At 41.6% G+C, this 27,948-nt stretch overlaps 1 protein-coding gene across 1 annotated transcript in view; it reads left to right on the top strand.

The window, feature by feature from the left end:
- Positions 1–27,948, top strand: part of TMEM131L (transmembrane 131 like) — a 158,441-nt gene that overhangs the window by 65,628 nt on the left and 64,865 nt on the right. Inside the window, exons 4-7 of the mRNA XM_028104343.2 lie at positions 14,579–14,647; positions 19,094–19,217; positions 20,263–20,379; positions 21,519–21,629. Coding sequence (XP_027960144.1) covers positions 14,579–14,647; positions 19,094–19,217; positions 20,263–20,379; positions 21,519–21,629 — 421 coding nt within the window. The remainder of the gene's footprint in view (positions 1–14,578; positions 14,648–19,093; positions 19,218–20,262; positions 20,380–21,518; positions 21,630–27,948) is intronic.

Below are 27,948 nucleotides of genomic sequence, written 5' to 3'. Positions count from 1 at the left end.
AGGCTGGGGCCGTTCTGACCAGTGGGAGGGTAGTAACAAGCCTGCAGGGCCAGACAAAGGGAGGGAGGGCCTGTGAAGAGGGGCCTCTCCCCTGGGCTTCAGTGACCACGGGGCTACTCTTTCTTCCGAGACATCTTCGGCAATAACACTTCAGTGCCTCAGGGGGTTGAAAGAAAAATTACAATTTAAAAGGAAAGCCCTTCATGCACTATTTGCATATGAGTGGCGCCTGTATAATTAAGAACAATTCAATTCCCTGCGCAGAATTGAAAGGGAGGCTCGGGAGGCTCCAGCTACTTTGGCGGCTGTTCAGTGGAGTGCAGCCTGGAGCTGTCAGCTCCCTTGAATTAAGTTGGAGGCATTCTGCCTGCCTGCCTCCCCCAGCTACCTACCCTCCTCCACCCCCTACCCCCCCACCTCCCACCCCTGCCAATAAATTAAATTCTAAAACAGACACTCTTTCGCCTTGTCCTGATTTGTTTCTGTGGAGTCTGTGGAAATCAGAATATCAATCTTTACTATTTTGCTTTTCTTCCAACCTTAGAACTGACACTTCTCTACTCATGGGGCAAACACTCTGCCGGGTGCTTTGCAAGCTCTTTACATATAAATTCCATTTAATCCTCACAGTGGACCTACCTACTTACCTTAATTTTATAATAGTGGACACTGACATTCTGGTCCCAAGAACAGTAGATGGTCTCTTATACTCATCTTTCTAGTTAATTCTGCTCCTCTGGGTTGGTTTCTGATTGGGATTCAGTCACCTGTAGGCCTTGGGAACATACCAAACTTCTTTCATTGCTAAAACCTTCTTGTCCCTTGAATTCCTTCCTTCCTCCCGAGACCAGGTAGGAAGCAGGGTACCATCATCCCTGTTCTTTCTCTTCTGGTTTTGCAAGAGCTCCGCAGTTTGCCACAGTGTTGAAGGACTTTGAGTGCAGTTGGAAGGTAGTTGCTTTCCGACCTGGGGTTCCTGTCATCCATCCCCAGGGAAGGAGGCAGTGCATATCAATAATTGAGTGTGTTTCAAGCGGTCTTTGAAAAGTAGAATAATTTTTATTCCTTGCCTTCATGACAGTGTAAGTGGTGTTGGGCTCTTTTTGGCAAGGCCCCTTCGAGGACTTATTCCTAGCAGATCAGGTGGGGACATCACCTGTGTGTTCCTTGTAGCACCGCTTATATTTCTGATGTGGTCACATCAGTATGGAATACCCTCCTACCCTGGGTTCCCTGAAGTGTCTCATAGGGGTCCTTGCATGGGATTGTCCCTCCCTGTGTGGTTAGGAGCAGAACGATAGGTTCTAAACTAGAAGGTAGTTTCTCTGTGCCCAGTCCTAACAGGAGTTCATAGACAAGCATTTCTCAGTTTACACCAGCTTGTGAACAAAGCCCCCATAGGCTACTACCACAGTCAGTGGCTTTTCCCAGTGAAAGGCAGCCAGGAGCTATCCTTTCTTTACTTAGAATTTTCTTTGTTTTGCCATCAGGTTTGGGTTACTTTTATTGCTTAACCATGTAGCTTTCTGATTTATTGGGAAGCTGTGGTTCTGGACCACATGAAAGGGGGATGCACTGGGAGCCCATCTCCCCCAGGGCCAGTAGAGGCTGGAAAGATGAGGAAGTTATTTAGCATTATTTCTTCAGCAGTGGCCCCTGCAGTTTCTGGCATTAGAAAAGGGTGAGAAGCTATTTCAGTTAGAATTAAGTTTTTAGGTAACAGAGTTACAAGATATCAGTGGTTTAAAACAAGATAGATCCAAAAATCTATGAAGAACTTATCAAACTCAGTACCCAAAAAACAAGTCATCCAGTCAGAAAATGTCAGCAGAAGACGTGAACAGACACTTCTCCAAAGAGCACATACAGATGGCCAACAGGCACACAAAAAAATGCTCATCACTTGGCATCAGGGAAATACAAATCAAAACCACAATGAGATACCACCTCACATCACACCAGTCAAAATGGCTAAAGTGAACAACTCAGGAAATAAGAGATGTTGGCGGGGATGCGGAGAAAGGGGGACCCTCTTACACTGCTGGTGTGAATGCAAGCTGGTGCAGCCACTCTGGAAAACAGTACGGAGGTTCCTCACACAGTTGAAAATAGACCTGCCCTATGACCCAGCAATTGCCCTACTCAGTATTTATCCAAAGGATACAAAAATAGTGATGTCAAGGGGCACCTGCATCCCAATGTTCATAGCAGCAATGTCCACAATAACCAAACTATGGAAAGAGCCCAGATATGTCCATCAACAGATGAATGGATAAAGATGTGAGATACACACACACACACACACACACACACACACACAATGGAATATTACTCAACTATCAAAAAGAATGAAATCTTGCCATTTGCAATGACATGGATAGAACTAGAGTGTATTATGCTGAGCAAAATAAGTCAGTCAGAGAAAGACAAATACCATATGATTTCATTCATATGTAGGATTTTAAGAAACCAAACAGATGAACATAGGGGAAGGGAGGGAAAAATAAAATAAGATAAAAACAGAGAGGGAGGCAAACCATAGAGACTCTTTAACTCCAGGAAATAAACAGAGTTGCTGGAGGGGACGTGGGTTTGGGATGTGGTAACTTGGGTGATGGTCATTAAGGAGGGCACTTGATGTAATGAACACTGGGTGTTGTGTGCAGCTGATGAATCACAAACTCTACCTCTGAAACTAATAATATACAATATATTAATTGATTTTATATAAATTTTTAAAAATAAAGCAAAAAAATAAATAAGATAGTTTTCTCTCTCCCGTGTGAGTCTGGACCTCCCAGCTTCTGGCTCCAGGAGGTCTTCAGGGATGACCCCCCCTCCCCCTGCCCCTGCTCCCTCCAGATCACCACACTGCCTTCCCTAAGGTACTGGGCCTGGTACTCAGGATGCAGGGTGGAGACTCTTGTGTCCGTGGCAGCAGGGAGAAGGAAGGAATGAAGGAGAGGGTCAGAGGGTTCCTGGAAGCTGCTGCACAATACTCCAGCTTACCTCCCATTTGTTGGAACTTGGTCCCATAGCCGTACCCAGCTGCAAGGGAGCCCAGGAAAGGTGCCCACCAAACAATTATATGAAAGAGGGAGAGAAGGAATATTATGGGCTGAAGAACAGTTCCTGTCACACTGAGCCCTGGGAAAGAAACCATGAAACCTTTACCATTATTTCTCAAGGGAAGACTGTTTTTGACATAACACATTTTTAAGCCTTCCCCCTCACTCGCTACAACCCCTAGGGAAAAAAGTAACCCAACCCTTCTGATTTGTATTAGGGAGTACTTGTCTTTCTGGGAACATTCTAGTCTAGTTTCTCTAGTGTAAGTATTACTTGGGTTTCACATGAGAAAAAAATCAGCTTTTAAGCCATTCTGACAGTGGGATTATATCATACAAGAAGTGAGCTTGGCAATAGTAAGTGATGCTCTGTGGGCAAGTGTGTGGTATATGCCAGTGTGTTTAGTGGACAGCTTGACAGGCCAGTTAAAAGAGCTGCTTCTACATTTAAAAAAAAATATTCAGAGGGTAGGTTTGTTTTTTGTTTTTAAAGAAGACTTGACCTTGTTGAAGAGTGACATGTTGTCCAGGTATTCTGAGAAGCAGGAATGCCTGGACACACAAGTTAGTATTGTACGAGACTTAACAATGGCCGTGCTCTTCCCAGTAAGCTGATGCTGCAAGTCCCGCACTTGCTCCAGCCCAGAAGGCCACAAGGCTGGCTGCTCCAGTGACAGTTAAAAAGTGTAGACATTTCTCATTAGAGTTTTCCAGCTGGATTGCTAATAGTCTTTGTAAATGCCTGAAGATGATTTTGATATATTCCTCACATTGGGATTTAAAAAAAAAGTTGGGGCACCTGGCTGGCTCAGTTGGTAGAGCATCTGACTCTTGATCTCAGAGTCGTGAGTTCAAGACCCATGTTGGGTGTAGAGATGACTTCAATAACTAAAACTTAAAAAATGTTTTAAAAAATCAATTCATTGTGTTTGAATTAAAGTGTTGTTCTGGGATGTGAAGTGATAGAGGATTATTCTTTCATTCTACCAAGAAACTAAGGAATTACCTTGTATATGTGTCAGTTTTTACCTTCTTGGCCTTTCTGTGGTCTGTGTGCCTTCATTTCTGTTTCTCCCCTTGTCTGGAATTCCTCCTGCATTTCACCTGAAGACAGAACATACAGGGCTTCCAAGCCCTACTCTATGCCTCCTCTTCCAGAACAATTTTCCTAACCTGCTCCACCACCATTTTTTCCCTCTCATGGACTGTGCCCCACCTTGTATTATATGTAAGACCATAAGCTTTTGATTCATCTCTGGAGGCTTTGGCTGTTGTAATATTTTAATCCAGGGAAAAGGAAGAAATTAATGGCATTGCTACTTTTATAATGTGAATAAGTATAGCTACCCAGTTGCTGAAAGGGTTATAGATCAGATTTAAAAAATAGCTGGTTTCATGTTCAGAGAACTAATATCTAAAGCTATATGGACACTTTGAGAACTCAAAGTTGGTTTTCTAGAAATAGACACAGTATTGCAGAAACTTTGGATTGTCTATCTGTGATTGAGAAGGAAAGTCCTTCATCCTGAGTCTTCCCATTCCCTTAGTGTTCGTGTGAATTTCTGCTTGGGCTTCTACTTCCGATATGTAGCCTCTGGACAACTCTGTTGCTGCTTGGAGACTGAATGACTTCTTCTGGGCGCCTGGGTGGCTCAGTCGTTGGGCGTCTGCCTTCGGCTCGGGTCGTGGTCCCAGGGTCCTGGGATCAAGTCCTGCATCGGGCTCCTTGCTCCGCGGGGGGCCTGCTTCTCCCTCTCCCACTCCCCCTGCTTCTGTTCCCTCTCTGGCTGTGTCTCTCTCTGTCAAATAAATAAATAAAAAATCTTAAAAAAAATGAATTACTTTTTCATCCTAACTTGTCCTCGAGCCAAAAGGTAATGCAAAATGCGTTTTGTATTTTGCAGATTTAAAAATCACATTTAATTATTTTAACATATAGTAGAATCTAGGAAAAGATGTGACATCTTTAAACCATAGATGAGAAGCCATACTTTGCACTAAGGCATAAGTTGGAACAGGAGTTAGGAAACATGGGCTTAATTACTGGTCTTTTCTTTTCTTTCATTTATTTATGTATTTCTTTTGCCTTTTCTTTTTTAAGTTTTTGCAAATCTAATCACTTAGCTAAAGGAGTTCTTTATGGCATGTGGACTGTGGTGTACATGTAATAATATATTTTAAAATTCTTTGAAATGAAAACATAATGCTCTTTGAGGGTTCCCAGAACCAATTCCAGTGTGTGTGGGGGTTCCCCCACATGCAACACCAAGCTATTCTAGGGCACCAGCAGGATGTCCAAGAATTCAACTCAATTCTGACACAACCTACTCAGAGATCTCAAAGGTTAAGGGGTCAGACCTACAGGACAGCCCTCTCCACTGGCCCCTCACTTCAGATGCTGGTCACAAGCCCCAGGTTGTTACCTGTGTTTCTGACTGACAGGTACAGATTGGTGGTTCCAATGACCTTCTCCTTAGGTTCGATTAATTTGCTAGAGCACTGTCAGAAATCAGGGGAACACTTAGGTTCGCCAATTTATTAAAGGATAGGTATCAACAGCCAAATGAAGAGATGCATAGGGTGGGGTCTGGGAGAAAGGGCACTGAGCTTCCATGCTCTCTCCAGACCCTCCACTCTTTCTGCCTCCCTACCAGTTCACCAACCTGGAAGCCCTAGGAACCAGTCTCTTTGAGTATTTGTGGAGGCTTTCTTACAAGTAAAGATAGACTAAGTCATTGGTCATTGGCTGAATCAATCCCCAGCTCCGCCCTTTTCCCCTCCCAGAGGAGGTTGGGGGCGATGACTGAAAGTTCCAAGTCTCTAATCACAAGTTTGGTTCCCCTGGCAACCAACCCCCCCATTCTTGGTTGGGGTCCAGCATTCATTAACATAACAGAAGACTCCTTTATCACCCTTAACACTTGGGAAATCCCAAGAGTTTTGGGAGCTATGAGCCATGAACTGTGGACAAAGACAAAATATATATGAGAAATCAATACTGACAAACCACAATATTGCAAATGCCTTTTGAATATAAGGTCCTGTTAGTGCCACTAGAAGGAGGGGACAGACTTGAGTGGTGTGAATGTGTCAGGGCCCAGCAGGGCCTTCAGCATCCATCGCATGGGGAGTTAAGAAGAGTACAGGAGTCAGAATCTCAATAAGTCTCCCTGGGCAATTTTGGCATAACTTGGTCCTATATCCCCCGAGGATAAATTCCAAGAGCCCCAGTGGATGCCTGAAACTAACTGCAGATAGTACTGAGCCCTATCTATACAGTTGACCCTTGAACAATATGGGCTGGGAGCACTTACTGCCGACGCAGTTGAAAATCCACATATAACTTTTGACTCCCCCAAAACTTCACTACAAATAGCCTACTGTTGACCAGAAGCCTTATTGATAACGTAAACAGACTGTTTACACATTTTGTAGGGTCTGTGTATTATATACTGTATTCTTTGTTGTTGTTGTTGTTTTATTATGTTGTGTTAATCACCATACATTACATCATTCGTTTGTGATGTAGTGTTCCATGATTCATTGTTTGTGCATAACACCCAGTGCTCCACGCAGAACGTGCCCTCTTTAATACCCATCACCAGGCCAACCCCTCCCCCCACCCCATTCCCCTCTAGAACCCTCAGTTTGTTTTTCAGAGTCCATATATACTGTATTCTTTTTTTTTAAAGATATTTTTTATTTATTTATTTGACAGAGAGACAGAGAGCACAAGTAGGCGGAGGGGCAGGCAGAGGGAAAGAGAGGAGCAGACTCCCCACCGAGCAGGGAGCCCGATGCGGGGCTCGATCCCAGGACCCTGGGATCATGACCTGAGCTGAAGGCAGATGCTGAACCGACTGAGCCACCCAGGCGCCCCCGTATATGCTGTATTCTTAACATAAAGTAAGCTAGAGGGAAAAAAATGTTAAGAAAATCATAAGCAAGAGAAAATTCATTTACAGTACTGTATTTATGGAAAAAAATTTGTGTACAAGTGGACCCGTGCAGTTCAAACCTGTGTTATTCAGTGATCAGCTGTGCTGTTTTTCTTCCTAATCATACATACCTATGATAAAGTTTAATTTATAAATTAGGCACAACAGTAGATTAACAACAGTAACAAAATGGAACAATTATGACAATATACATAAAAGTTATATGCATGTGATCTCTTTCAAAATACCTGATTGTACTGCCCTCACCCTTCTTGTGATGATGTGAGATGTAAAATGCCTACCTAATGAGATGAAGTGAGGTGAACGATGTAGGCTTTTTGACCTAGCTTTAGGCTAGTATTGACCTTCTGGCTGTATATCCGAAGAAGGATTATCTGCTTCTGGACTGTGGTTGATGGCAGGTAACTGAAACCACAGCAAGCAAAACCGTGGATTGGGGGGCCAGGGCGACTGGTGTGCTGTGCTGTGATCCAAAGGGGCGTCAGAGCGAGATGTTGAACTCCGCCATGGATTCCATTTGGATGTGCCCGTAGGCCAGCTGTGGGATGGCGTTTGGTACATTTGGAAACCCGAGTCAGGAGCTCAGCAGAGGGCTCGAGTCCCCAGATACACAGTCTTGGGAAATGAATCAGTCAAACCACAGAAACCAGCTCTGGCTGATTCAAGCAGAAAAGGAATTTATTGAAAAGATGTTGGGCAGCTCTCAGAATCTCTAGGAAGACTTAAGAACCGGGCTCAGAAAACAAAGCAAGGAAGAGGGGACTTAGCAGACGGAACCACAGCCAGGATTGTGCCGTGGAAGCAGATGCTGAGGACACTGTGGTCCTTGACGCCTGCCCTGCTGGCTGGCTGCCGTGCCCGTCCCCAGAACGATTCTCCGCTTTCTTGCCTTCCTTGTGGCACCAGCTCCCGATGCCCTGCTTTAGGCAGGTGAATCTGGCCATGTCTGGGTCATATGCCAGCATCCTGACTACACGCAGGGCTAGAAAATGAGTAACTGGCCCTTTCAGAATCCAGGAGGGGTGACGGTGGGAAGTGTGTGGTGAAAGTAAGGAAACTTGGATGCCGGACAAAGAAATGACAGCTGTCCATATCGGAAGAGGCACCCAGTTGGTGACAGCTACAACTAGGGGGTAGGTGTGATTGGCCAGAGTGAGACTTTAGGGAGCGCTGAGGGGACAGTCCTGTGGGGGAGAGGAGCTTGACAGGCAGCTGAGAAGGAACAGCACAGAGGGAAGGGGAGACTGGGCAAGATTTCCTAGGAACCAAGGAGGGGCACTTCAGGAGAAGAGCCAGTGGGCAGATGGGAGTAACCTCAGCACTTGCCTTCCCGGCGTGTCCTCACTGATGACCTCAGCAGAGCATTTTTGGTAGAGTGAGGGGCAGGACAGCAGAGACGTGGATGGGAGGTGGTGTAGCATAGGGGCTCCTTCCCGGTCCGCCGGGCAGCGGAGTGGGCTTTGGCTGGTTGTTTAAACCCTCAAAACATGGGTTTCTTTGGGTATGGAGATGGGATAATAATGGTGTCCACAGAGGGTGCTTAGGATTACGTGGGATAGTGCCGGGCGCAGCATCTGGTCCACTGTAAGTGTTTAATAAGTGTTCTCGCTGTCACTGTTACTTTTGCCCACGGTTGAAGGGTTGAAGGTCGAAGGGTCTTCTCAAGTGAGAAGAGCTTGAGTCTCTCCTTTGCCTAAGTGGAGGAGAAAGACAGCAGGAGGGGATGCTGAGGATCCCGGAGAGGGCAGGATGGGTAAGGGCCTGGAATCAGCCCAGGTTCCACCCAGAAAGGGGCTTTGGGGCATTAGTCTTTGAGAGAAGGAACGCCTCATCCATGGGCGGTATGAACTGGGAGAACATCTTCACACCTCGACGGACAGATTGGAGTGCGAGACTTTTGTTCTGGCCTTGGGAAGGCGTGGCCATCAACAGGCAGGTATCCCATTATCAGTGAGAGCACCTCTGAGAGACCCCTGCTGGTATTATTGCTCCAGGCCTTTTCCTGTTTGCTTTGACCTTGAAGTCTGAGGCTTTGTGTAATAGAAAAAGCGAGGAAAATCATGTCCAACCAAATTATTTCCCCCCCTCTCTGGGGATTCAGTGGGGAAGAATACCGGTTTCTGCCTTCATTGTTAGGTGGTTCTTTGCCCGTAGTTACTTTGCCAGGAAGAATGGCAGTTCTAAACTTGGTACGTGTGCCTGTATCTGTATTTTTCCTCTGTAAACTTCTGGGAGAAGTTTTTTTTTTTTTTAAGTTAAGAGTAAGAGCTGAAAGCAACTTATAGAACTAAGATTACAATGTGGAATTTCATAACTCATGTAGTTCTAGAACTTATTTCATAAATCATGCACTTTGGGCCTTTTCGCCGAGGTCCCTAAAGCTGGGTACCTTTGGATCATAGGAGTGATTAGGGAGGGTGGTGTCTGTGCCAATGGTCGGTGGGAGCCTGTGGAGGCCTTGCTCTAGAGTGGCCGGTCTCATGTGGGCAGGCTTCAGTAGGGGCTGCCCTAGGCAGGAGCTGCTTCTACCTGTGCAGGGATCCATCCCAGTTCTGTATAACGGAAGAGTACTGAAATCCCCCGGGGTGCCTGGGACTAGCAGCTGAGTCCTGGAAATACCTGTTGTTGGCTCAAGGTCCAAGGGAATTAACAGTGCATGAATCCCTACCTGGGTGGAATCTGTAGGTCTTTTCCAGCGTTCGCAGCCCTGGGCTCTGATGGGCGCTCCCATTCTCCTAAGGAGAACAGCCCAGTACGTAGCTCAGTAGCATAACATGGCTTTCCTCGAGTGCTTCAGAGTCTAGACAATAGTGTTATTTTGCTGCGGTCTCCTTTGTTACCTTTCTTAGGCAGAGAGGGTTTGCAAAATATGTGTGAAGCGAGTCCCCTTGTCCTTGTCCTCATCCAGTGGCTAAAGCCTGGTCAGGGCCCTCTCTGGAGGGATTGAAAGAGTTTGCATGGAAAGGCAGGGAGCTGTAGATGTTGGGGCTTTGAGAGGCCGACGGAAACCAGTCCATTTAGGAATATGAAAAACCAGACAGTTCCATCCTCCCTGGAGGTGGTCACTGTTGTTTCTCAAATCCCTGCCAGAGGGTAAAGTTATTTTTTACCTGTTCAGAAAGGACGACAACAGCCCCTGAAGACCGTGTTCTGAAACACTACAGTCTTCTCCAGAAACTGGTTAAACCTTCAGGTTCCTTTAGGAGTAAAGGCCCAGCACAGACCCACAGTGCCCGAGACTCGTTTCAGGGGCGCATTGTGGCGTGTGTCGGGCTCGTGCCCCATCCCAGTGTTCTCGTTGTCCAGCAAGGCCTCATCGTTGACTCCCTCCCTGTCTGCACTCCACCACTCAGAGCCGCCAGGCCAACTGTCTAGTGTGTTTTCCTTGCTTGGATGGTGTTCTCCAGATGTGGCCTGTGCTTTCCTTAGCCTTTGTGTCTTCCCTCCGGCTGTCAGTTGTGTTCAAGCGGCCCTTCTTCAGTTTCCATTCGAGGTCACTGTTCCTTGACGCCCCTGCCTCCTCGCACCCCCAACCCCAAGCCTTTTCTGACTTTTTCAGAGAGTTCTCTTGCTCTCTTTGAACTTCTTGATCTTTGAGTTTTGCTTGTTGGCCTGCAAGCCTTGTCTGGCTCCCTGGATCCTAACCTTGAGGGGAGAATCTTTCTAGAGCTAGCCCCTTGCCCCGGGGGCAGCCAGTCCTTACTGAGTATTTGCCACAAGGCTGGGTCTGCAGTTCCTGGGCCCTGTTGCTCATTCCAGAGAGGTGGGGCGCTACGTTTGCAGTGATGTGTTCGTTTGGTCAGATAACATTTCTGAGTGGCCTGAGCAGTTGGTTATAGTTAACTCATTTCCATATTGAAGTCACTGGATTGAAATGTTTTAATGGGTGTGTCTGATATCAGCAGATAGATTTAATTTTCCTAGGAATACAGAGTCTGAGCATCTGAACACTCCTCTAAGGATGTCAGAGCCATGCTCCGTAAGTTTGCCAAAAAGGAAACTCTTACCGGACCTGGGACCCGAACCAAGGTCTTCTCATTTCCACAGAAATTTCTTTTCTCTTATTCTACCCACTTTTTTGAATTGTTTCTTTGTTTATAATTATATATAGAGAAAAAAAGTTAGCTGAAGTTTCTGAAAAAAGAGGAGATAAAAGAGGAAGTCAGATAATCTTAGGTAATGATATTCTTTCCAGACAGCACGTGTAGAATTCCTCCTCCGCGTGTCCTGCCGCTGAGGGAAGAGTCAGCTCTGCGGAAGGCAGGTGTCTTCAGAAGGGCTAAGGGAGTATATGGGGCAGGGTCCATATAAACAAGAGCCCCCTCACCTCAGATGACTGTCACCTCTATTTCCTCTCCCTGTGTTCCTGTTAGGGAAGCAAAATGGCTCTTTTATTTTTCTCTTTTCATAAAGGGCTTTTCCTTAGAATTCTCTTGCTGGTGGGGGAGGGGTGAACATTAGAAATATGTGACACGAATTTATCATTTGTTTTTACAAGATGCCTGAGTTTATTTTACGCCGGATGAGGGGACTCCTAAGAGTGAAAGAGGCCAGGTGAACTGTGACATAAAACATTCACATTACTAAGGGCACACATGCTGAAAAGGTCAATGCTGACTTTTGAGTAAAGGAGAAAAGGGAGGGAATTTTGTCTTTTACTGCTGTAGCTCATAAGGCTTAAGTTACTTTGATGTCATCGATTTGGAAATGAAAACTTTGGCATCTTTAAACACAGTGTAGTTTCTTAGCTACCACTGATATTTGAGGATGGTTGTTGATGTCCACAGTTGGCTAAATTTTGGCAGTTGCCTGCGGTTTCCGCCTTCCATCTTTAACAAATACTTGAGGGCATGTGCGCATGTGTGAGTATCGTCCAGGGCAGTACCTACGTCTAAGATGGTTTTATCTTTGAAAACTAACTTTTTAACTTAGGCAGTGATGTTAAATCTCCTTGTAACTTGATCTCCTTTCCAAATTGTAAAGTCAGGTGAGTTGAAACTGACCAAAGAGAGAAATGAATCTGTTCTGTGACTTTTAGGAAGAAATATCGACATGATTTTACTTCTCCATTATGAGATTAAAATAGGGTTTTCTCCGAAGTTAGAGAAATTCTGGCTATGTTTAGTCCTATTGCTTTAAGTTGGACCTTACATATCTGATTTTTGTTGGGTTTGTAAAACTTCCTGATTGTGGGATTGAAAAATCTCTGTTGTGATATGAGATGGCCCAGGTTTATATTTCATTTGTTCTATTCAGAGATAATTACTGCTACCCGTTTGGGACTTTTAAATCCCCAGGTCAGCTCTGACTCAAGCCCAATTGGCTTCTCCATCTGTTCTCATTACTTTTCTTGTTAGGTGACAGTCTTCCTCTTAGTAACATGATCTAATATTTATTGCACTTTTAACTGTGTGCCAAGCACGAAGCAAAGGCATTATTATCTGCTTTTAACCTCAGGATAACTGTATGGTAGATACTGTTGTCATCTTCATTTTAAAATAATAAGGCTGGAACTTTTGAGAAGTTAAGTGATTGACCTGCTCCCGACTAGAGAGTGGTGACCTTGGGCCTGGAATCTAAGTTTGTTTGCACTCTGAAGCCCAAACCCTCACCCAGCCACTAGACTGCCTTGGTTCCTTGGATAGGTCCTGTGAACTTGGATAGGCCTGAACTCCATACTAGCTGCATGTTTCTGACCTCGATAGATCTGCATTGGCATTCTGGCTCTCTTCGTAGCTGTGGGATCTTGAGTGAATTGCTTAAATCCTTAAAACCTTGTCTTCGTTCAGAAGTTGGGTGTGAAATCTGATGGATAAATCCACTTTCGGTATGCGAGACAGGAAAAGACTATAATTATTTTACTTATTACTTATACAGTGGCCTGACTTTTCTAAGAGTTTTTGGCGTGCGAAGTTGCCTGTTTTCTTTTTCTTCTGGAATGCTGAGCCCTGGCCACCTCATCTGATGTTGGCACTTCTTTACATCCGTCACCTCTTGGGGTTCTCCAAAACATTTCTGGAGGCAACTAGGTGTGTTAGTGGCTTTTTGGTACACAAGTCATGGAGTGAGTCCTGGCCTTTTGGGGTTGGAGGGAGACCAGTAAACAGCATACCTCTTCTCTGCTTAAGTTCAACACCAGTGGAGAGGTGGCAGAAGTTGGGCAGATGGAGACTGAGCTGTCACCTTGATTTAGAGAGGGGAAGTAAAGTGAAGGGAGGAAGGAAAAATTGCAGCCAGGATTCTTCCTATCAGATGAGGATTTTGGAGGGGTTCTTTGGTCTCTGTGTTGTTTGCATCTTCAAGGAAATGGGAGACGGGCTTGCTGAAGGTCACAAAGCTTCTATCGGCCAGCAGCTCTGAAACTCAGATGTCCACTCCTGGACCAGTCTTGGGACATGTTTGGTGGAGCACTTAGGTGGTGGGAGGAGATAAGGGAAACACTGTATTTTGGAAAGTTTGTGGGAGTCTTTGAAAATAGCTATACATGTTGTATTTTGGGGCTTCTTCAGTTAAAAATTTTTGGATTACATGGCTTTTAAAATGTCATATGACCCAGGTGCCTGGGTGGCTCAGTTGGTTAAGCGTCTGACTCTTGATTTTGGCTCAGGTCATGATCTCCGGGTCATGAGATTGAGCCCTGAGTTGGACTCTGTGCTCAGCATGGAGTCTGCTTGAGATTCTCTCTCTGTCTCCCCCTGCCCCACCATTTGTGCATGCTCTCTCTCTCTCAAATAAATATTTTTTAAAAAATAAAATGTCATATGACCACTGATAGTTTCTTGGTGTATATATCGCACATAGACATGCACATACATATACACATGCTTTGCATTTTAGGTCTTTAAGTATATTTATGTATATGTATGTGTATGTGTATGTACATTATGTTATGTCATATATAATATGTTTTTTCTTTTATTTGTTTTCTTTATATGTTTTTGGGTATGTTAATTTGTGTCTTGGTTCTGAAGAAAAATCATCATAATGATTAAAAACTGCAGAAAAATGACTGCCATGTGAGGTTTTATGTAAAGATTATTCTTAAAAATACAGATTTGGTGATCGTTTTGGCCTTGAGGGGCAACCCTGGCTACACTCCCCATCCTTTCCCTGTTACAGATAGTCTACTAATTTAGAGGCCAAATCTCTTTCCCTCTCCAGCCCGTCACCTCCACCCACCTTACATGTATGTCTTTTCTTGATTTGGAGTTTATGAAAATAGTCATGTTATTCAAATGCATCCAGAAATGAAGCCTATTAAAACTTAAATGCTTCCCCATTTTTGCTGAATGCTTACAGAATCTGTACATTTGATACGAAGTTATATTAACCGTCATCTAATCATCTAAAAGTATCTTAAATTTTTGCAGCTGTAGAATTATATTAGACTTCTAATAATTCAATTTTTACATTTAAAACCAATTTAGACTCATCTATAAGGGAGTAAAATTATATCTCGTGAGAGCCATTGCCCTAAGTATATACTCTTAACTCAGCATTCAGATTTCAAAACTACAACAAAATTAATCTGTCTTGTCTTTTCTTTTTTAGCTTCTCAGACAAACTATTTAGTGGAAAGGGCTTACATTTTCAGCCATCAGTTCTAGATTTTGGAATTCAGTAAGTATCTTCTTTATAATTGTTAGTAACTTGTTTAATGTGCATTATTTGCTCTCAGGATATCATTTATATACTTAAAATATATTAACATATTTAAAATGTATTTATATATCTATATATAAAATATTAAGTACATTTTAAGTATATTAGTAATATAAGGGATATTGACCTTGGGACTTGTTAAGAGGAATATTTTTGTGAAAAGGAGAGTGTAAAATTGTTTTAGCCATTTCTTCAGTTTTTAATAAATATTTCCTTATAATGTTTTATAGTGATTGGAATTTAATAAGAAGTCAATATTAAGTCCTGTTTTTCTATAACAAATCAGGTCATTTTATAGTGAAAAACACTAAATACTGATGGTTTCTGAATTCATTAGATTCATTTGCTTGTTTTTACTTCTCGTTATGCTTTGTTAATGCTCTGTGCAAACGTTAGTTGTTACCAGTAAGACTTTGGAAATAAGTCAAGTGGGGAAGACAGCATATAAACTGTAATTACAGTGCATCACATTCAGAACCAGGAAGATGAAGGGAACGTGACTTGAGTGTTGGGTGAGGGACTAATCTGGGAACTTGGAGAAATTAGGAGAAGGGCGATGCTGGGCCGAAGGGAGAACTTAAGGACTCTTGTTGGCGTTAACACTTAAAGTGGTTGAAGTTCGAAACTTCAGGTGTTAAACGCCCTGGGTGCAGCATATCTTGGCACTGAGAAGATACAGTTTCACGGTCGTAGAGTTTCAAGTATGGAAGTAAAATTGTTTCAGGTGTCAAAGCTCTGCTTACTTCAGCAGCCTGGAACATCAGTTTCACAAAGAGCTGTTTTGAGTTACAGGATGAGTTAGGTGAATGAAATAGTAGACATGGTGCTGGGAGAGCATCTGGGGGGAGTTAGTGGTGGGCTCCTGGGGTGCCCTCCTTGACTCATCTGGATTGCCTTCTTTCCCGTTCCTTCTGATCAGCAAAAGATTAGAGCTGCAGTAAAGAAGGAATTTTAAATGTAAAAGTACCTTGTTGAGCTTTTAAAGGAGATTCTGTAAAAGGAAGAAGAGAGGAAAGTGGGAAGGGCGCTTGCTGACTTTACCAGATTCTAGGTGTCTGGTTTTTTTGTGTTTGAATTTGTGTATTTTTACTGTTAGGTAAAGAAACGTTCAAAGCTGAATTTATGATAAAACCTCACTGGTTTGAGATTCTGAAAGATTGCTTTACTTAGGTGAAAAGTCTTTATCGTAAAAGGGAGCTTTAATGCAGGACCTACTTTTAAAAAATATATATTATACAACATTGCACTGTATGTTAACTAACAAAATCTAAATTAAAAATATGGAAAAGAAAAAAAATATATTACAGATTGGTAGATATAATAAAATGAATAGTAGTAAATACAGTTAGATGAGGATAATAACTCCAGTTCATAGGATGCTAGCTATGATATATTTATTCTTCAGGAAGATAACTGTGATCAGTGCACATGGAGGGATGGGTGTCTTGGCTACAAATGTTAATTAGCTATATGCATCCGTTTTTGATCCTGATGACTTGAAGCAGGTTGAAAAGCAAATGTTTAAAATGTTTTATTTGCAAAAGGTTATTTACACTTTAGCCTTGACTCACCTTTGGATGGTTCAGTTTTGTTTATGTAGTACTTTATAGTTCTCAAAGTACAGTTGTGTCTCTTGTCAGTTGAGTCTTCTATCAATCCTAGAAGGATAGTGGAGTAGTGGGGGCAGGTATTATCTGAGAGAGAGAGAGACAACAAGTTGCTCGTGTGTCATTTTCAAATATCTCTGTACTTGAGCATGGACTACAGATGCTCATGAATTTGTTGCTGAGCAGTAATGTTTTTTGCCCAAGGGCGTTTCACTAGAAGTGACAGAACAAGTCTTCTGATTTCTAAGCCAGCACATTCCATGCTATTTTTTTTTTATAAGTGAGCTCTAGGATATGATTATGGGAATAAATTAATTTTGCTAAAGTTTTTTAAAAATCTTGGTAAGAACAAACAGTAATCTAAATTAGAACACTTCTTTTTTTTAAGATTTTATTTATTTATTAGAGAGAGAACATGAGTGGGGAAGGGACAGAGGGAGAAGCAGGCACCCCGCTGAGCAGGGAGCCCGATGTGGGGCTTGATTCTGAGACTCAGGATCATGACCTGGGCTGAAGGCAGACACTTAACCGACTGAGCCACCCAGGCATCCCAGAACACTTCCAAAATTAGTCAAATTTTTTCTTACTTTTAAACAAATGGTCTAATTTATAGGCATTAGATTCAGACTTCAGCCAGAGAGTTCTTCTCTTGATTTCTTTAATGCCTTTGCTCAGCTTTTGCTATTGTTTATTTCGAAGCTGACCTTGGGCAAACCCCATCACTTTTCATAGCTTTGGTTTCCCTCTGGGATGCAGAATCAGGATTGTGAGATGCATCTGCCTTCTGCCCACCTCTTAGGGTTGATTATAAGGGTTAATATTCCGCTGGTCCAGAGATTAAAAGTGCTAATCATTCATAAGAGATTTTAATCATTCTTTTATAGTATTAAATTAATAGAGTGTCTTCCAGTTGTCACTAGTGGAGGAAATTCTTATCCTCATAACAGTTTTAAAAATAGAATTAAAAAATAGAATAAAAATAGCACAGTGGTAAACTAGGTCTATGTTAGGTCTGGTGAGGTTTCTGGTGGATGTGGTCACTGGGCTCTGTAGAATTGCTGTTTGGAGTCTGATTTCTAATGTGTTTTTGTTTGGGCAACATCTGTATTTTTTTTAACTAAACATCTTGTATTCCAGTGATATGAATGGGATATAAAACTTTGAGGATAAGTAGTAAGAACTTTGCTGATTGAGTCGTATTATTTACCTAAAACCTAAAACGATGGAAGTCTTTGTTTATTTAACTTAATGGAGGGAAAAGGCAAATGTGAGCCCAGCACTCCCAAGGCAGGGCTCTGAGTTGACCCTTTATGGTAGTATAAAAAAAAAAATTTAGTTGTATTAGTTAAGAACATTAAAATAATAATAATAATAAAAATTTTTAAAAATCAAGGTTTTGATCACATTAGTGTGTCTTTTACTTATAACTGGATTAAAGGACATATTTTTTAAAATACACATTGACTATATTAAATCTTCAGTTAAGACTTGTGATTAAAAGTAGGAGGTGTGGGGTACCTGAGTGGCTCAGTCGGTTAAGCATCTGACTCTTGATGTTAGCTCAGGTCTTGATCTGAGGGTCATGAGTTCAAGTTCTGCATTGGCCTCCGCGCTGGGCTTGGAGCTTACTTTAAAAAAAAAAAAAAAGTCGGAGGAAAAGCTGGAAGAGGAATGTGAGGGATTTGATGGCAGGATACAGTAGTTTGGAAATCCCATTGTACATAAGACAGCATGTACTTCATTTTCTCTAAAACACGCAATTCTTAGTATCAGAGAAATACAAGTATAATGTAGATGAGTTTTTAATATAGAATATAGTTTTATTTCTAGGCCATATTAAAGAGAGCTGGATACTTGGGTCCCTGCCTCTGAGGGCATTAAAACTGGAGAAGTGGCTTCAGTGAAATTTTTGTGGCTCTCTGCGTATGGCAGTGTGACTTAACTGGTAGCAACCAGAGGTAAAGGATTCCAGGGAACATGGCACGTAGGTGGGCCAGAGATAGCTCCGCTCCTTTGCAATTCCTTTGCTAGCCTTGCAGGTGGAAACGAGGAGGAAGGAAAAAATCAACATGAGTGTCCTCATCAGTGAGGGTGTTCGCTGGAAAGCAGATACTCTTACCTTTAGTGCGTGAATGTTTTGAAATTAGGTCTAAAACTTCCATGTGTGTCTGTTTGTGGAGGGAGGAGCCAAAGCTTTCCTCAGAATTTTCTAAAAAAACTCATGATTTAAGTGGATAAGAACAAGCTATAGAAAGTGTTGCTGAGTTTGCATTCTTCTTAGAAGAATGGTCTTTAGCAACAATTACGTTTTCCTTTCGTGAGAGTTGATAAAGTCTCTTTGTGAGTAGAAATCCATTCCCCACCCCCACCAAAGCCTCTTTAAACTTATCACTCAGAGAAGAAACTCTAAACAAACTGGGTTTTTCTATGAGTACGGTTTCTTATCTGAACCTATTTTCATTTGAATTAGAGCCCCATTAGGCGAGAACCTAGTTCCTACTCTGTATTTGCAAGCATTTTAATGGATTGCGTTCTTCTAACGCCAAAGTCAGTGAGGTGTTCCCAACGGTTGGCCTAAGTGTCTAATAAAAGGATTCTTTTAAAAGTTTTTGACTTGTGAATTAAATGTTTTGTTAATAGCAGGATTTAATCATTGTTGCCTTTAGCTTTAATGAACATCAACAGCTTTTTGGGTTTAAAGTATATACATGTGTGAGTGGGTGGAGAGATGGGTGGATGGATGGCTATATTCACCACCACACAATCCATTGGTTTTTTCTCCTTGTTCCCCTCCTAGGTTCCTGGGTCACCCTGCAGCAAAGATTCTCTATGCTTATAACCCTAGTAGGGATAGTGAGGTCGTGGTGAATTCAGTGTTTACAGCTGCTAGACATTTTCATGTGCCTCCTGTTCATTGCAGGGTAAGTGTTGATGTACTCTTTGAAACTGCTATGGCAGGTGGCCAGGTTTTCTTGCTTTCTTTGGCCTGAAGTTTTTACTTTCTGCTCCCTGTCTCCGCTTTTTCTGCTACCCACACTCTTTCCTTCTGCGTGTTTGCTTTAGCATTTATTTTTTTCAGTTGTCCATAATTTTGGTGGCTCTTGATATCTCCATGGAAAAAAAAAGTTTAGAGTCTAAACAAGGTATAATGTTGTATATCTAATAGGACTTTTTCATAGTTAAAGAAACAGTATTATGTGTCTTAAAATGACTACAAATGCTGAACCATTTAGTAATTAATACAAGTTTTAGAGTCGTGATCTCTTGGCCTGGCAAACCTACTAGAATAGGACTCCTTTCTAAATGTAGGAATAGAAAGTAGTGAATGGCCCTTAAAAAGCTAATTTGCACCATAACAGAGAGCTACCAAGCCCTGATCTTCTGGTAGTTTAGATTTCAGTGGTCTTTAACTTTCAGTGAAGATCCCAATTACTAGTGGGTTTTATTTGTTTATTTAGCTTACTTATGTCTACCTGATAACACCGTTTTCCTTTTAAATATCGAACCAAGGAGATGGTGCAACAGGGAGCCCCGTATTGTGTTTATGATAGTCTGTCCAGATAAATGCAGCTGCTGACTTTCATTAGGAATTGGCAGGTTTGTACATCGGTGGCTCCTTTTACTTAAGCAGAGTTAGAGCTGTGTTTGATAAAGGCCGTTGAACACATGGGTGCAGGAGAGGAGGGAAGAGGGAGAATGTGAGGGCACGGGATTCCCAATCGGAAGTGAAAGGACTCGGCAGCGGCCTTGCTGTAAGTCTGTGGTGTGTTCTTTGTCTTTGATACATTGTCTTCGATTGTTGGATTTTGATCCATTTGGTGATTCTCAGGGATTCGTGATACTTCTGAATCAAGGGCACAGAATATTTAGACATCTGTTAATGGAAATTGTCAAAAAGGAGGTCTCTGAAAGACATTTTTTTACAGAGGTCCATTGCAAATGGCTAATTTGGTACCTTCCTTTCAGGTAATTCCAGCAATGGGGAAAACATCCTTCAGAATTATTTTCTTACCTACTGAAGAAGGAAGCATTGAAAGTTCTTTATTTATTAATACCTCCTCGTATGGAGTCCTTCCCTATCATGTAAGTAACTTTTCCCTCTAGTCCCTTGATTTGGTTGTTGATTTAACAGAGGGGTTTGGATATTTTATAAAAGACTTTTGGAAATGTTGCCACCTGCTTTATGTCATTAGAATATAAGATTGTTAGTGATGTAAACTCACCAGCTTTCCCCCTTCTTCTGCCTCCCATGCCATACCCAGTTGGCTGTCTCGGGCTCAGAGCACAGAGCTGAAACTCTCACTATGGATTTTTGAACGGCATTGGAACAAAACAAAGAAGGCTACCATATCCTATTTCTATTATAAAATAGAGTGGGCTTTCAGAACTCTGCCCTGACCTCATGAGCAGTCCAGAGGGAGGAGCTTATAAAGGCAGTCCCTAGTGCTTCTGCCGCCTTCCCTCCTGGGCTCAGGAATATGTCTAATCAGGGGACATGGTCAGTTCTCAGGGAGCTTGCTATTCATATCAAGGTACCAGGGATGGAGTGTGAAGAATCTTTTTGTTGTTGTTCACAAAGTAGTTAGGAATCTTTTTTTTTTTAACTTTATTTTATTATGTTATGTTAATCACCATACATTACATCATTAGTTTTTGATGTAGTGTTCCATGATTCATTGTTTGCGTATAACACCCAGTGCTCCATGCAGAACGTGCCCTCTTTAATACCCATCACCAGGTTAGCCAGAACCTTCAGTTTGTTTCTCAGAGTCCATAGTCTCTCATGGTTTGTCTCCCCCCCTCCGATTTCCCCCCTTCATTTTTCACTTCTTACTATCTTTTTTTTTAAACATATAATGTACTATTTATTTCAGAGGTACATCTTAAGTGGTATCTGTGACATCTTTAATAGGATGTGGCATCAAGCCAAGGTCTGTCATTTTTGTGGTTATTTCCTACTGGTTTCCATTAAACACTTGGTCCCATATCAGAAAAATTGTTTATTTCTGGAAAGATTTGCTACAGTGAGGAACATTCAGCTTAAATAGAGCAACTTTTGTTGCTTTCTTTTGTAGATAAAAATATATAATAATTGGATTAATAGGGTCTTAAAGACCAAGGTGGTGAATACAGATTTCCTTTGGAAAGGTATTTTAACATTATGACAAGTATGTTTCAAAACGAATAGGGGAGTAATTAACTCTTTTTTTTTTTTCCTGAAGGTATCTGGAATTGGCACTCGAAGAATCTCTACAGAAGGGTCTGCAAAGCAGCTACCAAATACTTACTTTCTGCTTCCACAGGTCCAGAGCATTCAGCTTTCACAAACACAGGTAATTTTAATAGTAGATTTATTTTGAATTCTGGTAAACACCACACTTTGTAGTCCTCTAAATTGATGTATCTTTTGCAGCCCTTTTTATATAGGATTGTTAGAGATGTTAAACTCACCAGGTTTCAGAATTGGGATTTTATTATTTTCTGCTTTTTTGAAAAAAAATCCTGATCTGTATAGAAATAATACATATATGTGAAGTACCAGTGGAATCCATGTGCGTCTTGTGAAAGGCTTTACAGTCTACGGTGTTGCTTTCTCATAGTTAGCTTAATCTTGTTTTTGATCATTTGAAATGTTTCCAGTTTTTCATTATTATTACCATTAGGCCATGTACATGTTTTATAAGTTTCTTTATTTCCTTTTTGCCTTACCTATTTCTTTGGGGTATGTTTTGTAAAGAGAGATTCTGTAGTTAAAGAGTATGAACCATTTTATAGAGCTTGTTAGTTGCTTTTTAGGAAGACAGAACCTCCATGGTCACCAGTAGTGATATTTTTTCAGGAATGTCTTACTGTCTTCCCCTCTCCCTGCTTCCAGTCTTTCCTGAGTGTGGCTTAGTGGAAAGAAATGTTTTTGATGTTTTAGAATGTGTATCCAGTCGACCTTGGAACAGTGCAGGGGCTATGGGGGCCCACCCCCTATGCAGTTCAAAATCTGTGTATAACTTTTGACTCCCTAGAAACTTAACTACTACTAGCCTACTGTTGACCAGAAGCCCTACAGATAACATAAAGCTGATTAACATGTATTCTGTGTTGTAGGTATTATATACTGTATTCTTAGAATAAAGTAAGCTAGAGAAAAGGTTATTAAAATCATAAGGAAGAGAAAATCCATTTATAGTACTGTACTCTTGAAACAAAATTTGCATAAAAGTGGACCTATACAGTTCAACCTGTGTTGTTCAAGTGTCAAGGGTAATGATACCTTAATGTTCTTTCAATATGCATTTCATTAATAGCATGTAGGGTTTGATCATTTTTCTCCTTTGTCTTATTTCCTGGCAACTATGGATAACTTTGGAAATTGAGAAAACTCTTGAACCAGTGTATGATGAACTTTGCCACCTTATCTACCCTTTTCTTTCTGATAAGTGAATAAAGAACATTGCTTAGAACTTTGTGTGGGTCACAGTAGTACCTGGGGCTTTCCTTCATTGAATAGTCTTACTGCACCTCTGCTATGGGCATGCACTGGTTTAGCATTTCCATCTTCCTGGAGCTTACATACCAGTGGGAAGACAAGCAAAACTAATTTACCTGTAATGTAATGTCTGGGAGATTTGTCATCATTTTAGATAATTCTTGGGGATTTTTAGTATTATTTTTATTTTTATAAAATTGAATAACCCCCTTCCCAGGATTTTAAGGATGATTTCTTAAGGTTTGCAAGTTTGGATTTGGTTTAAATCCTAAAACCAGTGGGGATGTATTGAAGGGTTTAAGCATAAGAATGGCATGATCTGACTTGCATTTTTGTAAGGGGTTGAAAGGGCGGAGTCAATGTAACTTGCATCTGCTTATAGCATAGGTTTTTCCTGCTGAACATTTTTAGCCTTATCTCAGGGCCGTCCTTCAGCAAAGGGGGCGGCTGAGAATGGCCAGGTTTCTCTGGTTACTGAGACTGGAAGTTTTGAATGCCAGATTCCATATTAGTGGTGATAAAAGTATTGAAACAGAGACAGGTGTTCAGATACCTTAGTTAACAGGAATTAATTGAAGGGAGGATACAGGGCATTAAGGGAGAGAGGCAGTGACCATGCGGGCCTCTCTATGAGGTCTGCTGGAGAACTTGATGTGAAGAGAGCTTGTACGTTAACACGCTATACCTGGCAGATCTTGTCTGCTGGCCATGACGCCCACTGCCCTTTCCTGCGTCCAGGCTGTCATCATCCCTCTCCCAGGCCACTCTGGTGGCCCCATAACAGACCTGCCAGTATCTACTCTGGCCCTTTCAAAAGTCTTTGTCCCCCAAATGCAGATTGGACCACACTTATGATGTGATAATATGCGCTACATTTCAGAGTTTGTAGATAAGACTCAAATTTGGGGGCTGATCTTTTGTTAGAAACCAGTACTTTGAAGATCTGAATATCAAAAATATCTCTTAAAAGGCAACTATTTTAATCTTCCATTTTTACTGTGATTCAGGAAAAAAAGAAACTATTTTTCAAGGCTTACTGTATCTAAAAAAACCCCTGCAACATTAGACTAAAGAAATCATTATGGCATTCCTCAGAAAAAATTCTGACTATAATATTTCTGTACTGAAACTGCATACATATATGTGTTTGTGTGGTGTTTTAAGTGGGTATAAAATTGTCAGCTAACCTTCCTCAGAAACAGATGTCTTCATTTTGATGTTCTATCTGTCTTAAGTTTTCTTCTTTCTGTTTTTTGGTGAGAACCCATCATCTGGGTGAGTGGTTCAGTTCAGCTTCCTTCAAAAGGGAATAAAGGGTCTGGAAGGTACTCATAAAATCACCTCTGGTTCAGTTTAGAGCTGGAAGGTAGATCTGCTAGAATGCTGGAGATTAAGAAGGTTTAGGCAGAAATTAGGATGTCATCAACTTTGCTTTCACTTACCTCCTTAGCTCCACATGAAGAGAAATAACTTTATTGTGTTTAGGAATATAATTTGAAGTTGAGAGAAGAAATACAATTGCTTTATGTGAGTCCACTGAATCGTAAGAAAACTGAGACTAAGGTGATAATAACCATTTAAAAGAATTCTCACTCAAACAATAATAGGGCCAAATAATTTTAAAATTTTTTTGTGTGTGAGTAAAATGTACAGCCTGCTTATACGTTCAGGTTTATGTTGCATCTGGGCCTAAATAGGGTTGGATTTCAGTTTAACTGAGTATTAAATAAATTATCTGGCTCAAACATAGTTAACAGAAGACAAAGATGTGCCCCCAAGGCTTCACCCAAGGATTCCTGAATATAAAGTGTCTAAAAGGTGAAGGCTCCAAAATGTGCAGATGCTGCTTGATTCTTCCAAGCTATAGAAATGCTGATCAGAGAAGGAAAAACAGCAGAAGTATTTTGTAAAGCTAGGAGTGTGGATCAGAAAATGTGCTTCTGGTGCTGCCTTGAGGAGACATAAATGAAATGGCATTTTTAATATGGCCATAAGCTACTGTTTCAAAACGTGAAAGAAATTTGAGTTATCAACATCCTGAGTTGTCAGGAGGATCACGGAGACATCAGATATTTTGCTGTTGCAAACCCAACACAATTCTATCATGAGAAATTAAGTCGGAAACAAGAGACAGATGTGTACCTTTGTACGGCATTGTGACGTGTATATGGCCTGAAACACTTGATGCAGTTGTCTCCACTGTAACTCAGATGTAAGGAAGCAGAACTAGGTTTTGGTCATGTACCAGGATGGCTAGAGAGCTTGGGAAGCTAAGTACGAATAATGAAAGCTGTTTATGCCTGTCCCTCACTTAGAACCTCAGCTCTGCAGGGCAGAGATCTTTGTTGACTGACACATTGTAGGTGCTCAATTAGTAGGCATTGGCATGACTGCATGAAATTCATTTTTGTACATTTTGTACATCCAGGGATAAACAGGAAAATTCTAACCAAATAAGATTATAAAGTACAAAAATGTACATAGTTTCAAGGAGGCTTTAGAGAGATTGCTAGAAAAACGTATATAAATAGGTGATTAAGGGAGAGCTAGGGCTACATAGGGAGCATTCTGGAACCTTTATAAATTATTTTTCCCTCCATGCTGTGCATTACAACTCCAGGACTTATTTCTTTTATAATTGGGAGTTTGTACCTTTTCACCACTTTCACCCATTCTGCTCCCCCTACATTTCTCACCTCTGGCAATCACGAATCTGTTCTGAGTTCAGTTGTGTGTGTGTATGTGTGTGTATGTTTTTTCCCTAGAGTCCACATATAAAGGGAGATCATATTTGTTTTTCTCTGTCTTACTTCACTTAGTATAATGCTCTCAGGGTCCATCCATGTTGTTGCAAATGGCAGGATTTCCTTTCTTTTTATGACTGAATAGTATTCCATTGTATATACATATTACATTTTCTTATCCATTCATCCATTGATGGACACTTAGGTTGTTTCCCTGTCTTCGCTATTATAAAAAAACCAGAAATGCTAGGGGCGCCTGGGTGGCTCAGTCGGTTAAGCATCCAACTCTTGCTCTCAGCTCAGGTCTTAATCTCAAGGTCATGAGTTCAAGCCCTGTGTTGTGCTCCACACTGGGCATGGAGCCTACTTAAAATAAAATGCTACAGTGAACATGAAAGTGCAGATATTTTTCCAAGTTAGTGTTTTCATTTCCTTTGGATAAATACCCAGAAGTGGAATTGCTGGATCATAGGGTAGTTCTATTTTTAATATTTTGGGGAACGGTTGTATTGTTTCCACAGTGGCCGCACCAGTTTACATTCCCACCAACAGTGCACTAGGGTTCCCTTTTCTGCACATTCTTATAAACTTTTTATATGTATATGAAGAAGTGAATGTTGATGGAAGACAGGGGAGCTCTTTCCACTGGGGACCAGCTAGCTGTATTGAGTTTTTCAGATACAGGGGGTTGTACTGCTCTTTCTTCACACTTCCTTAAAATTGCTTCCTGAGGTAGCAACTAGAAATTTTATGGAATCAGAACACCTGAGCTCACATATCCTTGCAACTTACTGCAGATTACCTCATGTGAATATACCGTGGCGGTAGTTGGTGTTACTCTCCCCTAAACTATTAAAAGATTCAGGTAGCTGGGGCACCTGGGTGGCTCAGGCAGTTAAGTGTTCAACTCTTAGTTTCAGCTCAGGTCTCATGGTTGTGAGTTCAAGCCCCACATTAGGCTCCATGCCCAGCATTTATTTATTTATTTATTAATAAATAAATAAGATTTATATAGCTATGACAAAAGTCAAGTTTAAATAATGCTCAAAAATTATGGATTTATTTTAGGGATACAGGCTGGAGGAAAAATTAATTACTTGTATGAGATCAAAAAGCCAATTTTATACCTCTGTCTGTGTGTTTCCAGGCCTGGGCCACACTGTCTTTTGTTGGAAGCATTAAATGAGCATCTGTAAAACATACAGTACAGAACTTAACCTCCAGACTATAACTTTATTAAAGTACTCTGAAAAGGGCATTATTCGGTATTTTAGCCTCCTTTCCTAAAAGAGCATATATTTAGGAAAAGTAGTCAAACAGATTAAGTCCATTTTATTTGATCTTCTCTCTACTAGTAGGGGAAAAACAGTGTTCATATTTATAGTGTCATATAGATCATAACTGCTTCTGCCCTCTTTTTTTTTTTTTTGAAGATTTATTTATTTTAGAGAGAGTGAGACAGTACAGTGGGGAGGGGCAGGGGGAGAGAATCCACAAGCAGACTCCACGCTGAGCGTGGAGCCCAGTGCTGGGCTCGATCACACAATCCTGAGATCATGACCTGAGCTGAAACCAAGAGTTGGACACTTAACCGACTGCGCCCCCCGGGCACCCCTGCTTCTGCCCTTCTAATATGAATATCCTAAGTTTAAGATACCATTTTGTTTCTTGTAATAACAAAAAATGTGTCTATCTCATGGAATAAACTAGGGTGCCAGCGAACAATTGTTACCTCATTTTTATTTTTTATTTTTTTGCAGTATGGGCTCATTTTGGTCCTTTTTGTTTGTGTCTTTTACCTGTTGGTATCTGACTTTTGCATCGCTCAGTTGAATCGGATGAAATGGCTCACTCTCTTCTGCTGGAAACAGAAGTGTGTGTGTGTGATTTGTCTTCTCTCTAGATTCTTGCTGGCCCCGTGTGTTGCAGCGGCCACTGAGTTCAGTGGGGAGGAGGGCGTAGGTTTCTGTCTGTGTGCTGCACATGTGTGTCTGCTCTTAGGAAGAAAGTAGGGGAACATGCAGACTTGAGATTGCTTTTTACTTTTTAAACCTTTTCATGTGGCCCTTCTTTTTCATTTGTTTTGCCCTTTGGAAGGGCAAAAGAAGGAAGGGTTCCTAGCAGGTGAGAAGTCACTGTTAGAGTGGGTCCGAGTGCGAGTCTGAGGTTCCTCTGCGTTTGTTGTAGTCTTGTCATTATTTGGCCCTTGGCTTATTCTAGTCATTCTCTGCTCCAGTCCACGTGTCACACGGCTGTTCTGACATCCTCCGGAACAACGCCGCTCACCGCTTCCCCTGGTCTCTGTACTAGTCGGCTCCTGTAGCTTGGCATAGGAGGGCCTCAGGACCTGCTCCAGCTTCCTCGACAGCCTCAGATGCCCCACCACTCTCTTCTCCACTCTGGCCTCCCAAACCGCTCCCTGCCGGA

This window comes from Eumetopias jubatus, unplaced genomic scaffold, assembly GCF_037043125.1.
Source record: "Eumetopias jubatus isolate StellerSeaLion01/CBP00866 unplaced genomic scaffold, mEumJub1_p1.0 scaffold_2, whole genome shotgun sequence".
Lineage (NCBI taxonomy): Eukaryota > Metazoa > Chordata > Mammalia > Carnivora > Otariidae > Eumetopias > Eumetopias jubatus.
Note: the sequence above shows the minus strand (reverse complement) of the source record. Positions and strands in the feature narration are given on the sequence as shown.